General features: G+C 39.0%; 1 protein-coding gene across 2 annotated transcripts; it reads left to right on the top strand.

Moving 5' to 3' along the window:
* The first annotated feature begins 2606 nt into the window (after positions 1-2606).
* On the top strand, positions 2607-12310 carry eif5a2 (eukaryotic translation initiation factor 5A2). 2 transcript variants are annotated; one of them, XM_020654687.3, is made up of 5 exons: positions 2607-2728; positions 3597-3767; positions 3903-4007; positions 6193-6327; positions 8882-12310. In XM_020654687.3, exons 2-5 carry the CDS (start codon positions 3606-3608, stop codon positions 8942-8944), a joined length of 465 nt encoding a protein of 154 aa, XP_020510343.1. In that variant the 5' UTR covers positions 2607-2728; positions 3597-3605; the 3' UTR covers positions 8945-12310. The 2 variants fall into 2 exon arrangements, with proteins under 2 accessions (XP_020510343.1, XP_065822376.1); XM_065966304.1 differs by lacking the exon at positions 2607-2728 and adding an exon at positions 3029-3053.
* Positions 12311-13276: the final 966 nt, after the last annotated feature.

Here is a 13276-nt window from a genome sequence, read left to right as displayed (position 1 = left end):
TCCCCAACCAGTGGAAGGAATCCACTATAATCCCAATCCCATGCTAAGGACCTTAAGGACTACAGACCGGTGGCCCTGACCTCTGTGTTGTGTAAATGTATGGAGAGAGTAGTGTGTGACCATCTGTCTAAAATGTTGTCTGACAAACTTGATCCCCTACAATTTGCCTATAAAGCAAAACGTGGTGTAGAGGATGCAAGTCTCACACTTATAGACACTATCACCAAACACCCTGACTCTGCACATCCCCACACGAGGATTTTATTCATGGATTTCTCCTCTGCTTTTAATTCTGTACTCACACAGACACTTTGTTGCGTCGCCTCTGGGACCTTAATGTCCACCCTACACTGGTTTTATGGATTAAGAGTTTTTTACATGAAAGACCACAACAGGTGTTTTTAAATGGTTTTAATTCCAGTAAATTGGTTGTGGGGGCAGGGGAAAATCACCATCACCTCTCTTCCAACCACTCACAATCCAGGGTCAGTTTGTGGAGCAGGTTCTTTCTTTTAAATGCCTGGGACCAGAGATTGACACCTGTCTCTCCTTTTCACAGCATGCTGACTCTGTCTACAAAAAAATCACAACAGAGACTCCACCTGATGAGGAAACTAAGGACTTTTAATGTCAGCAAACATATTTTAACTCTGGTTTACCAATCACTCATTGAATCCATCCTCACTTTTAACATCTCATCCTGGTACAACTCCCTCACCACCAAACTAAAAACCAAACTCTCATTGTTAACCAGGCCAGCAAAATTATCGGTTCACCACAAACTACTCTCTCCGAACTGTATAATCGCTCTGTGATCAGGAGAGCCACCCTGATCAGAGGACCCCTCTCACCCCTTCCATCACTCCTTCCACCACTCCTTCCAGTTACTGCCATCAGGCAGACACTACAAAGTCCCTCTGGCCCGGAAAAACATCTACAAAAAAATCCTTCATTCCCTCTGCAATAACCATTCTGAACAAAATCAAATAGACCCCCCTTTTTAGAAACTGTTGTTTTTAAGTCCTCTTTTAATGTACTGCACTTTCTGTTTTTAATGTAAGACATTAAAGTATATCTATCTATCTATCATAAGACCATTGACTGAAAGCCTATACCAGACAATGACTATAATTGAGAGGAAATGTTCTCTGTTTTCAAACAGGTCATCCAAAGACAGTCCCTCTTATACATCAGTCTGTCTGAACAATAATAAAACTCCTAATAACTTTATTTATATAGCACCTTTCAAAACACGGGATTAAAATGAGTCAAAAGAACCCAAACACAGAAGAACATAAACATCAGCAAGAATATCGGCAACGCAAAATAACCAGAACAATAACCCAACCGCAAAAGAACCCTTACAGCAAAATATCCAGCACACATATTTAACCAAACCATGGTTAAAGACCAAAGGTTTAAGACCCATTATGAGACCCATCATAAGATCCATCAGAAGAGCCATCATAAGAACCCAACAACACAGGCAGAAACCAAGAGGAGCAAAGATTTAATATGATGTAAGAAACTAAAAGAGCTAAAAGCAAATAAAAACAGATAGCAGCAATAAAAGGGTAAAACCAATACAAGAGATGAGAGCAAAAGAAACACGTGAATAAATTCTAATAATTATAGTATAGGCTAATAAAATTAGAATTGAAACAAAAATAAGAGCCATATGAGCAATTCAAGGAAATAAAGCAGTAACTTTAGATGGAAGCATTAATAAAGACACAGTATAAACATACGGTATAATGTTGTACAATATATAATAATAATAACTTTTATTGATATAGCACCTTTCAAGAGCAGAGTCACAAAGTGCTTTACAAAAGGAGGCTATAACCTATAGCCTAGTATATCATGACTGTAAATAATTATACAGTCTATGATTTAGTTATTCTGTATATAACTTTTTGGGGACTTCAGGGTTCCGTAGAAACAACATGCATGGTATGTTATAATATTATATTAAATCATGTTATGTTATAGCTATAGTTTAAAATATTAAATCTGAATTTGAAGAAGGACTTATTAGTAGAGTAATAATATTATAGTACATTTTCTATTCAAAAGTACACTCAGTTTACTGCACATTGCACATATTGCACAACTTTTTCTTTAAATGTTATTTTATTTTATTTACCATTTTGTTTTGTACCTTTTTGCACATTTTAGAATATTACTGTAAATATTATTTATCTTATTTTACCTCATTTTATTTGATCTATTTTACCTTATCTTATTTTTTACCTTATTTTGGTTGTATTGCACAGTGGGACGGAGACAAACGCAATTTCGATTCCACTGTATGTCTGGCATATTTTGAAAATTGACAATAAAGTTGACTTTGACTTCTTGTACTAATTAAAAAAACACCTGAACAAAACTAGCCTATTTATCTTCACCGTTTTGTTGATCACATTCACATACTGATTAGAAAGACTTTACATCTTTAATAACTAACTAAAAACATTTTGCAACCTTAATGTTTACAGTCTACGATTTGAACATTTGACATTTGACATTTTAACACGTTGACAGTCACGACAACGTATGCTGTCGTGTTGTCATGGTAACGGAAGCCCCTCCCCCCTCCCCCCCCCTCTCATTACCATGACAGCACCACGTCACGCAGCTTGTACCTGCCCCGTCGGCTTCTCCTGCATAACAAAAGCTTCACTAAACCGAAGTGACTCTCCCTCTTCGGTCTAAAGCGAGACGCAAGGTGAGCTTAACGCGCAGGCTTTTCGAGTCACATTTTAACCCGGGATTAACGTTAAATAACCGAGTGTTATCGACGGACGGGGCGTCTTTCCAAATGTGTAATGATTACGGGGGCGCTATTTGTAGTCTGCGTTGTTAATAAATAACTTCTTTAAACGGCGGGACGGGCGCTCGGCGCTACTTGGAGCTAACCGTGGGCTAACTGTCTATGGGTGTGGGTCGTGTTAGCATGCTAACGAAGCTAACGATGACTGGGAACATTCACGAGGACGGGGAAGCTAGCTCAAGCTAAAGTTGCCGGTTTTTTAAAACGCTACTTTTATAAGGTTTGCTAGCTTTCTAGGCGAAGGGACTATTTTTTTTTTTTTTTAGATGATTAAAAATCCAAGTAATCCAAGAAGTCAGCTGGCGTTGAGTTAGGACAACCTGCAGGACGGCATTCTGACACGATGACGTCTCGTATGCATTAGCTTTAGATGCTAATGGACGAGTGTGTTGTAGTTTATAGTGTGAGCTGGAAAATAGGCATTACGAGCAGAAAATGGCACTTTTCTAGTCGGCCCCTTTTTCTCTGATTTTGAGGTCATTGGTTATACTGCTGTTTACAGCCCGACACTGTTGACTTCTGTGAAAGAAGTTTAAGCATGACCACGTATGCAAAACTTTTCCAGAACAAGGTTTTCAACCCCATTTGATTTCTGGCAGCTGTTTGGGAAAACTGGTTGCACTCTTGAGAGTCCTGTGTTTTTTTTGTTTTTTGTTTTAATTAAGTGTTGCACTGTTACAAACTTCATAGATCCGTATTTGAAATTCAGATTTTACGAAGCTACTGTTAGTCACATGTTATGTTCCTTTCCTGGTGACAACAGCCTACAGCCATGGCAGATGATGATTTCGCCACTGTGGATTCCGGGGCCTCCAATACTTACCCAATTCAGTGCTCTGCCTTGAGGAAGAACGGCCTTGTTATGATCAAAGGAAATCCCTGTAAGATCGTGGAAATGTCTACCTCTAAGACTGGCAAGCATGGGCATGCTAAGGTAAAACGTCCTCATGTGTTCTCTTAAGCACTGTGTGTCTGTGTGTGTGCGGCCATGCTTAAGGCACATTCTCTGAAGTTGCTTTAAATACATGGTTTCCCTGAGGCATGATCGTATCCCTTGGGGTTTTCTCAGGTTCACCTTGTTGGAATTCACCTGTTCACCTCGAAGAAGTTTGAAGATATCTGCCCCTCTACCCATAACATGGATGTCCCAAATGTAACAAGGAAAGACTATGAGGTGAGATGTCACTCTTTATTGTCTTCTTAAAACCCAGAGGCACAATGGCTACAAGTTTGGTCCTAGGTCCTAGAAACCCATAATTATATCCCTGGGGCCGTTTTCACAAAGTCTCCTAAGCACTGAGAGTTGCTCCTTGTGACAAGAACCTAAGAATTTCCCCTCGAAGTTAAGACTAGATCATTGTAAAGATGAAAGTTATTCATAAAGTGTCTTAGCCCTTAAGAGAGCTCCTAAGGTGTAAAATAGTTAGGAGTAGTGAGGAGGACTTTTAGGAGAAAAATGGAGACATGTTCTCCAAACAGAACATGATCAACAATACAACAATCTTTTTGACTCCAATTTGGCCCAACAGACAAACATATATTTCAATCTATCTATGACATTATTCAGTGCAAAGTGAGGCACGCATGTTGATTTTCTCTACATGTGGTTTCCTCCACAGGTGCAACCAATCACTAGGATAATAGTTTCTGGGTGCGTTCGAATTGTCCCTCCTATCTCCTTTCACTATCCACTTTACCTTAACCCCGGGGAAAACGTCATGAGGTTAAGGAAAGATGTTAGGAGAATTCATAAAGGACTTAGGGAAAGGCGATCTCGTTGCTCTGACAATCTGACCACATTTCCACTAGGCGACGTAATTAAATGCGACGGGCCGGCGGAGGTTAATGATGTGGGACCGCCGTGTTGAAACTACAATGTTCCGAAAATGGACTACTAAAAGCGCAAAAACTTGGGGCGCGCTGGTGGCGTGTATTGAGACTCTCGTCTCAAGTGGTAGGCCCGGGTTCGCTTCCACCCGTGGCCCCTTTCCGCATGTTATTCCCTGCTCTCTCTCCCTGGTTTCCGACTCTATCCACTGTCATCTCTCTGCATTAAAGGCACGAAAAAGCCCCCAAAAAAATTAACCCCTGTGCCTTCTTGCCGGTGAAATAGTCCTAATTACCACAAGGTTGGGATTGAAATAAAAGCAATATAGCCTACCAGGCTACAAGTAACAAAAGTGAAACCATCACATTCCTGTCGACTCATAAATCAACATCAAAATAAATATGATTGTATGAAATTAATTGTTACATTTATGCAAGATATAGCCTAGACATAATATTTTAAGCATACAAATGTACAAAGCATTCTTGAGTGAATGCAATATGTTGAATAAAACATCATCTGGCTAAAAATGTCTCTTATCCCTTCATCCCTTACTTGATCTGAGCCCCTTTACGGTCATCGTTAATGTTCGTCAACGGTCAGATGCGCAACTCGCTTTAAATGTTGCGGCCGCAAGGTATTGTGGGGCGGCATATCTCATCTCCTTTCGTAAAGGATGGTCCAGTGCTATCCTAAACTAAAGGAGATTATATAAAGGAAGCATTGACCCACCTTTCCTTAGCTTTTAGAGAATTCGAATGGCTCTTATCATGGCCGCCACTTAAATGCTTTCGGGTCATTTCACTCAGTTAGGAACCTTCCTAAGCAAAAATGACAATTCGAACGCACCCTCAGTGTCTTTCTTGCTCAAAGTTGCCCTGAGAATGTTCCTAAATCACTCCTAAGATAAAAGTCCTTGTTAGGATTTTTTTAAGCTAAGTTTATGAATACGGGCCCACCTCTCTAGTAGGTGTTAATTCATTGTTAAGACCAGTAGTTCAGCCTTTTTACATATTTCATTTATTTAACCTTATTTTATAGATTGAGTGTGAAGAAAAATTGCAATTTAATTGCTAAGTGGGTGTGTCGCATGAGTCAGATGAGCTGTCTTTTTGGCAGTTGTTAAACAGTATACACCTTTTGAACTGGTTAAACAGGCTAAACGGGAGAAAGAAATAGTTGGTTTATTCCTAGGTAGAGAAAGCAGGTGATGCAGACAGACACGGACAAAAACATTTAAAGGTATCATGGTGTTTATGTGTTTCTTTTAATGACAGCAGTCAATATAACTGAACAATTGTTTGAACTGTACATTGGAACAGTTGGGGGGCGGGTCTAACACAATGAGTCTTGTATACCGTGCCACTTACAGGTACATACGTGTGATGAAGTTCAGTTGTGACTTTAAATTGAGCACGTGTGTACAGCAGTACTCAATCACTTACAGAAAAGCTTTTGCTGCTTGTTAGATTTGTTAATCATCATATTTTAATGTTTTTTTTTTCTGCTCTTTGTCTGATGGCATTTGTAGGTATGTGATCTAACTCCAGATGGTTTCCTGACCCTGATGGGTGAAAGTGGAGAAACCAGAGAGGACCTCAAACTGCCAGATAATGACCTGGGCAGAGAGATCGCGGCAAAATTCGTCAATGGTGAAACTATTGGGGTGAGTTTCTTTTACTGTCTCCTACTCTAGAAGTGTTGTACCCTTTAACTCTTGACTGCTTCTCTAGACAATAGCCCTGGCTGTCATTGGGACAGGTACTTTAAGTGTATCTTATATCTGTATTCAGATATAAAGAATCTGTTTTGCCTGTTGCATTAATGCACAGGCGGCGCGGCGGTGCTAGTGCGCCTTGAACGCACATTAAAGAGAAGAAGAAAACTACGAACAGCCAATCATGTGGCAGGGATATGGTAGGCGGGCTTACAGACTTCAGGAGCAGAAAGGAAACTGCCGAAATTAGTGATAGCTACTCTGAAGAAAATGCCGAACCTACCGGCTCAAAACAGGAGAAATTATCCTCGACAAGAAAGGCTGCTTAACTTCCGGAGTTTAGAGACATTTTGGCTCTTAACAGTCCGACAAAAAATGAAGTAAAGTTAACTGTGCCGCTAAAACGGCGACACCACAAACCTGTTCCCGCATTGGAAACAATATGACCCATTAGAACACACCAAAGGAAATAAATGTCCAAATGTCATAAACGATTGTTAGTGTGGACTGTATTGTAAATAATATAAACTGTCTATGCATGGTGTGGACCCCAGTGAGTTTGACTCTGCAGTAGCAAACTGTCATATTAGTGTTTTCCAGCTCGGTGATTTCAGCCATTATTCTTTTCTTAGAAAAGTGTTGCTAGTGACATACCTTCATGTGCAAACTGCTGTTTTTAATGTCAGGCATTTATCTGAATCCTCTAACACAAATCACAAGTTTTCTATTATGTGGCATTTCAAATGAACAGTCAGGAGTTTAGCTGCTACATGAAGTCTGCTCGGTGTATAGGCTTTTATTGTGTTAGGGAACATCAGCACGCACCGCCCGTCATGTCGGGAACTTTTTTTTTTTGTTGCTTCGGTGTATAACTATATTATTACCCGACCAAAGTGAAATACCGGAGAATGATAATCAGTTACAAGATGAAGTTTACTGTCAGTCATGTTTCAGGCCAGGCAAACAGTCGCCGAGTGCTCCGCTACCGGACACAACGTGCCCCAGGACAACGGGTGATGCAACATGTTACCCACACAGAGCAACGCGCAACATGAATCAGCTTTAAACTGGACCATTTGACAACACAATTCTTACATGTCATATTAACTTAACAAGCTAGACCTAGTTTACTTTGTTACTTTAAACAACTGAGTGGGTGAAAGTAATTTTAAAAAGCCTTCTTGTACTTAAAAAATAATTATTTCACTGAATTTATAGAAATATTTAGTTTGTTTGCTAGCTACGTCTCACATTCAGATTTTTAATTCAAAATAGGAATACACTATTTGTCAAAATACCTTTATATGCCCTGGGAATTCCCAAGGTATCCAGCTACATGTATTTAAATAAATTAAAACAATTTATATAACTCAAGTAGGATTAGCTCCAGATGTAGCAGTGACAGCTAAACTAGGGACACACTAATGCATCAAAGAACATTTTTATATAATTAATATTCTTTACCATGTCCATTTCTCCAAATTAACAATTTTTCCTTTGTTACTCCTGTGTTGTTACTACTTTAGGCTGCTAAAGGTTAAGAACAGAGTCTGCTTAGTCCACTGTCCTATTTAGTAGCAAAACAAGGTCCCCATTTTTTCATGATCTAATCTCAAATGCTCCAAAAAGCTTAATTTGAATGTTAAATTAGCTCAATTTTTCGTTTATTGTAGTTGAGTTTGGCTTAATTTATTCTGTGATTTGTTTACTTTTTTTTTTCTTTAAGTGTTCTTTCTTTTCTTTTAATTGCTAACATGTTGTTGATGTAATAAGTGTTTTTTTTTTTTAATGCCGTCAAACAATATCTATCGATCTAGGCACCCTTATCAGGGGGAAAAAAACGATGCACAACCCCTTTTTTATATAAGGCTGTTACGGTAAACACTGAAATAAATTAGAGATGGGAGGCAACTGCCAAACCGCACGCAAACGCAACTCATGTTCAGATGGAAACAATGGCAACTGCACTGGTACCTAAACCGCATGCAACTTCTCCCATTTGGGGAACATTTCGACCTGATTGTGACTTTCCCTTATTTAATTATTTTCTCAACAACAACACAGTGACAGACACAAACATTTACACCACAGAACAGTGTGCATGCGAGCACTGTCCCAGAACTCAACTGGCCCAGAACTCAGTGAGGTCTGGACATTCTTGATGTCAATGCAGCGCATCAGCCCACACGCTTTCTATCTCACTTGTCACGTTATGAATTCTGCCAAATTGTACTCTACATATTTTTTTTAAAACTAACTGTCTTGTGCTTTTTTTTTTTAAGGTTAAAATGCTAAATATGAAGTGATTCCGGTGTCAACAGTTGATGACGTGACAGAGCTTTTAAAAAATTTTTTTTTTAGATATTATTGCTGGCAGACCAGCTACTGACCCCTCATTCACAAACAAATTTGTGGTTGCGATAATACCACTTACCGAGTTATTGAGGCGTGACCCCTGGTGCAATAGCCGATTGGAGCTTATATTTTTCTTTTCCCTTCTCAGGTGTCTGTGCTGAAAGCATTAGAAGACGAGGAAATTGTCAGCTCCAAAGTCTTGACTTCTTAAGTCCAGGACAGAGTTGGAGACCTTCCACTCCAATGATCCACTACGGCTTCGAAGCATCACCAAAGTTAATGGCCTTCACCCCACATCTACACAGTTTCCCTGCTGGTCAAATGACATCTGGAAACTGGACTGGGTCAGCTTCATCAGCTGTACCTTAGGCTCAGGGCCGACTAGCATTCTCTTCAAACAGTGACCTTATCCACCCTTAGCCATCAAAGCTTCACTTTGCAGTGGTTACTGATATTATTCCAGGAATTTAAAAAATATTCCAGCAATTCATAACATTCTTCTTAGACAATGGAAATGTGTTTTTTTTTCTGTGTGCATTGCTTTTTGTTTTTTTTAAAGCTTGTTTACAGCTGAGATGCTGAACAATGCTTGCATCTTAAATTCTCCCCCTTAATGTGTTATTTCTGCTGGCTGACATTAGACAAGAGCAGCTCCAGCTCTTCTTGTAGACTTGACAAGAGAAAGATTTCTTGATGATGGAATATACATTTCTGCATCTCCAAACTCAAACATACACACAAGCACACTTAGAATTGACTTTTATACACATGCCTTAGCAGTTGAATTAATGTAGAAGGCAACATTTGATTTACTGTGCATTTCAACCTCAGATCACACAACAAGATTTCTACTGCATCCAGCCAGGTTGCAATTAGATTAGCTTTTTGTAGCAGGGGAACACTGCCTTCTCAGCTGTTCTGGGGGCATAACAGGCCTAGGCGGGGGGGTTGGGTGGGGCCACTTTCTCCTCTATGCTATCAAACTTTCTCTTTCACCCGAGGCCTTTGTCAGCTGAAAAAAGTATAGCAAAAGACTTTGTTAGAGCAAAAAATGTCAAACCTTTGCTATTATGGTCTTAACACAATTTGTATTTGACGCTTTGAAGAAAACTAATATTTCATCACAATGCTGAACTCGATTTCTTAGAACGGGTGGAAACAGCTTCATAAGATGTTGCCACATCTTGGTCTCCATTCCAATATTGGTTATCAAGAGCTTATTATTGGAGATCTTGGTAACCAAACCATAGATGAGTGTTAAAAATGAGCTGTACTTTTCGTTGTGGGTTGAGGAAGGTGGTTGTATAAAATCAATTGAGGGGTAGGGGTCTGTGCAGTTTGGCCGGTGGGGGGGGGGGGGGGGGGGGGTGATTGTTACTAAATTATGATTGCTTGTAGTTATCTACGTTTACATACACCCTAGAAACTGTTGTCGAGGAACATCGGGTATTTCAGGAAATCAGAATGCCTATTGGTTGCTGTAGAATCTGCATTCACATGCAGGTAGTCAGTTTCCTCCCTTACCTCCCCTCAAAATACAAACCGTAAAACTATTTGAAGTGTATTAGCAATATCTTTGAAGCGCTGCAGTCTGAGCTTTTTCATTTTCTATTCCTTGGGTTTTCTATCTGACCATTTGGACTGACAGTGTAAAAAGGAGGACCGACTCTTCAGAAGAAGCCTAATTAAGTTATTGTTCCGCTGTGCAAATGACTTGCTTGGATTCTTTTTTGAATTTTCTTTATTTTTTATTCTGGCTTTAGATTTCAGCCTAAAGGGCCTTCAAGGAGCTATATGATCTTAACTCCTCCTACACCTTTGTCATAGCAATACTTTCCCTATTACAACATCTGTTCATGAACGTGTGCTCTTGTTAAAAAAAAAAAGAACCGTAGAAACTGAAGCTACACAAGGCCAAGAGAGTATGGGATACCTGCTTTATGGGATAAAGGAATTTCTGCAAGACAGAGAAATCCCTTTATCTCATACAGCAGGCGAGGGAGGTGTTTACATGACGTTTGTGACGTCGGATTATTGCCTAGAGTTGACAATAACCAGATGACTTAATTTGTGAAATCACAGTGCTTGTTATGTTAACATAGAAATGTATTGCTGTATGTCTGTCTTGCAAGGAGTGCTCTGTGCAACAGCAGCCGGTCTGTTATTTTTGTTCTGACTTCAGTCCACTTAAAAGTATTTTTTTAATTCCATCAAGACACCAAAGTAATTCACTGAATGTTATCTTACTACATTTCCTTTGTTTCACATCATTCCATTTTCTTAAACATGCTGTATTGTCCTGAATAACACCAAGTCAGGACCTTTGGCTTTCTAACCAACGCTCAGATTTTCATCGGTAGTACAACAGCACAACACAAGTACTTTGGAGCCGTTATACTGTAAACTGTTTACTAAATGTAAATCTCATTCTCAGTTTTTATATCTTTAAGTAGAGCAGATAAGCATTAGACCAGCAAACTCATTCTGTAAGGAAGCAGTATTGTAGAAACTTGTGTCTTCTGGCTGACAATCAGAGGCAAACTGGAGCACGTGGTGACACTTTAAAGTCCTGCTTGTCTTCAGAAACACATGAATCATCTCTCAAACTGATCCCGAAGTGTGTTCAAGTTAACCCGTCGTATGCAATTTGAAGAAAAGCTGCAGATATATTAAACTAGTTGCAGTTAACACTTTTTTTTTGTTTTTGCAAACATGCCATTATGTAAACAAGTATGCTTCTGTAACACACAGCTAGCTCCTCAGTGTAATGTCAAACTATTCTCTCTCCCCCCCCCCCATCTCCACAGTTGTAAATGAAGATAACAGTCTTCCTTAAGCCATATGTATGACAGGCTGTGACATGTCTCTAACACGGCCTGGCAGAATATTAACCCTTTTCTTACCCACTGTTTTTTTTCCCAATTATTAAGCTCCCCTGGCCGCTTCAGACGTAGCTATTACAATTGCGTCTTGTCGTTGATCCCCTTAAACATGGAGAAAGAATACAGGAATTTCCTCTTGATATAATTAAAAAGAAAAATGTTTACAATATTGGAGAGATGGCCCTGTCCTTGTTGGTTTCACAGATTCTTGACGGCAAATAATCTCAGGGCTTCAAAGAAAGTGTTGGGAGACGTGTTACTTTAACCACGTTGACAGTGAAAATAATGAGAATCAAGTTGTTTAATTACCATCTTTTTTTTTTTGTAGAATTTCTAGTTTTTTCTTTTCAGTCATTCTTCTCTGGCACCTCCATCAAAAACCTCTAATTTTCTCAACTCTGCTACATTATTTGTCTTGCAAGGAACTGTTAAATTTGTATGTTAAAACCACCTGTATTGTATTGTGTTAAAACAGGGAAAAGGTGAATTTGTAATTCTGTATCCTTTATGTTTTTGCTAGTGAGCATTTTTACGATGTTTCACAGATTGGCACAGGTCTCTTCTTCCTTTTGATATTTGTTAGAAACAGTTTATTTGGGGAATTTGACCTTGAGCCTCTTCTGATGCATAAAGATAAAATACATGGGCTTCTTTCTTCTCTATTCTAATTAAAGTATGGCTGCTGCCTCAAAAAATCACAATTGTCTGTGTATGTTTGTCCAGATTCAACTAGCTCCTTTGTTCTTGTTCTGTATTGATGAAGAGTTATTTGAACCTGCTCATTTCCTCTTTTGAAGTAAAGATATGGATTAAGTTAAGATCTATTACCGTAACACTTGAAATAAAAGCTCATCCCATTTTAAGCCCAGTCCCTTTTACAAGCCTGGTGTTGCTGCATGTTTTTGACTTATAAATGCAGCTCTTAATTATAGGCCTTGATGCATTTAGTGTTACAATAGTTTGAGAAGCAAAAGCAGCAAGAGATAAAAAGTGAAGATGTTAAAGTTCACCTAAGGAGAAGCATGAAGGCTCACAACACAACGATTCCTAACTTTTATGTAGTGTGAAATTTGTTTTGGTGTCCTGGAAGTATTTCTTATAGCATGGAACCTGATGTCTCACCCCTGCGAAAAGTCAGCGATCACTGAGGTTAATACCACTGATCTTGAGTGTGGCACAAATGACTGATCCAAAGTTCACGGCAATCCATCAAGAAAATTTATTTATTGACATTTAGCTAGAAGAGGACTTGAATCAGAGACCCTCTGATCCCATACAGACCGATTGCCGTCCTAACTAAAAAAGTCGGCTATAAAAAGTCTGTTAAGATGCAAGTCTTATTTCCTCCAAAATAAAGAATCCTCAAAAGAGACCCAATCCCTCGTATTCCATAAGCATCATTTTTACATGACTGGCAAACATTGATACTTGACATGTCAAATAACTGAAAGATACAATTTATCAGCAATCACAACATGAACCTGTTATAGCTCAACTGTCCAGTAGGTGGTAGTGAAGCATCATTTTTGCTAGCTGAGAAGTTTCTCCTTGAACTGTATATTGTATTATGTTGTTCATATGTTTATTTCCATCTTTTTTTATATTTAAAGTGCAAAAAAACACAAATAAATTAATCTTTTTGATGAGACTATAACAAGATC

This window comes from Labrus bergylta, chromosome 18, assembly GCF_963930695.1.
Source record: "Labrus bergylta chromosome 18, fLabBer1.1, whole genome shotgun sequence".
Classification (NCBI taxonomy): domain Eukaryota; kingdom Metazoa; phylum Chordata; class Actinopteri; order Labriformes; family Labridae; genus Labrus; species Labrus bergylta.
The sequence above is the reverse complement of the archived record's forward strand: the minus strand, read 5'-3'. Positions and strand labels throughout refer to the sequence as shown.

Bases quoted from the DNA above. Each gene is read 5' to 3' on its own strand.
- eif5a2 (XM_020654687.3), top strand. From the start codon at position 3,606: ATGGCAGATGATGATTTCGCCACTGTGGATTCCGGGGCCTCCAATACT. The intron at 3,768-3,902 runs GTAAAACGTCCT...GGGTTTTCTCAG, and splicing joins GCAAGCATGGGCATGCTAAG to GTTCACCTTGTTGGAATTCA. The intron at 4,008-6,192 runs GTGAGATGTCAC...TGGCATTTGTAG, and splicing joins TAACAAGGAAAGACTATGAG to GTATGTGATCTAACTCCAGA.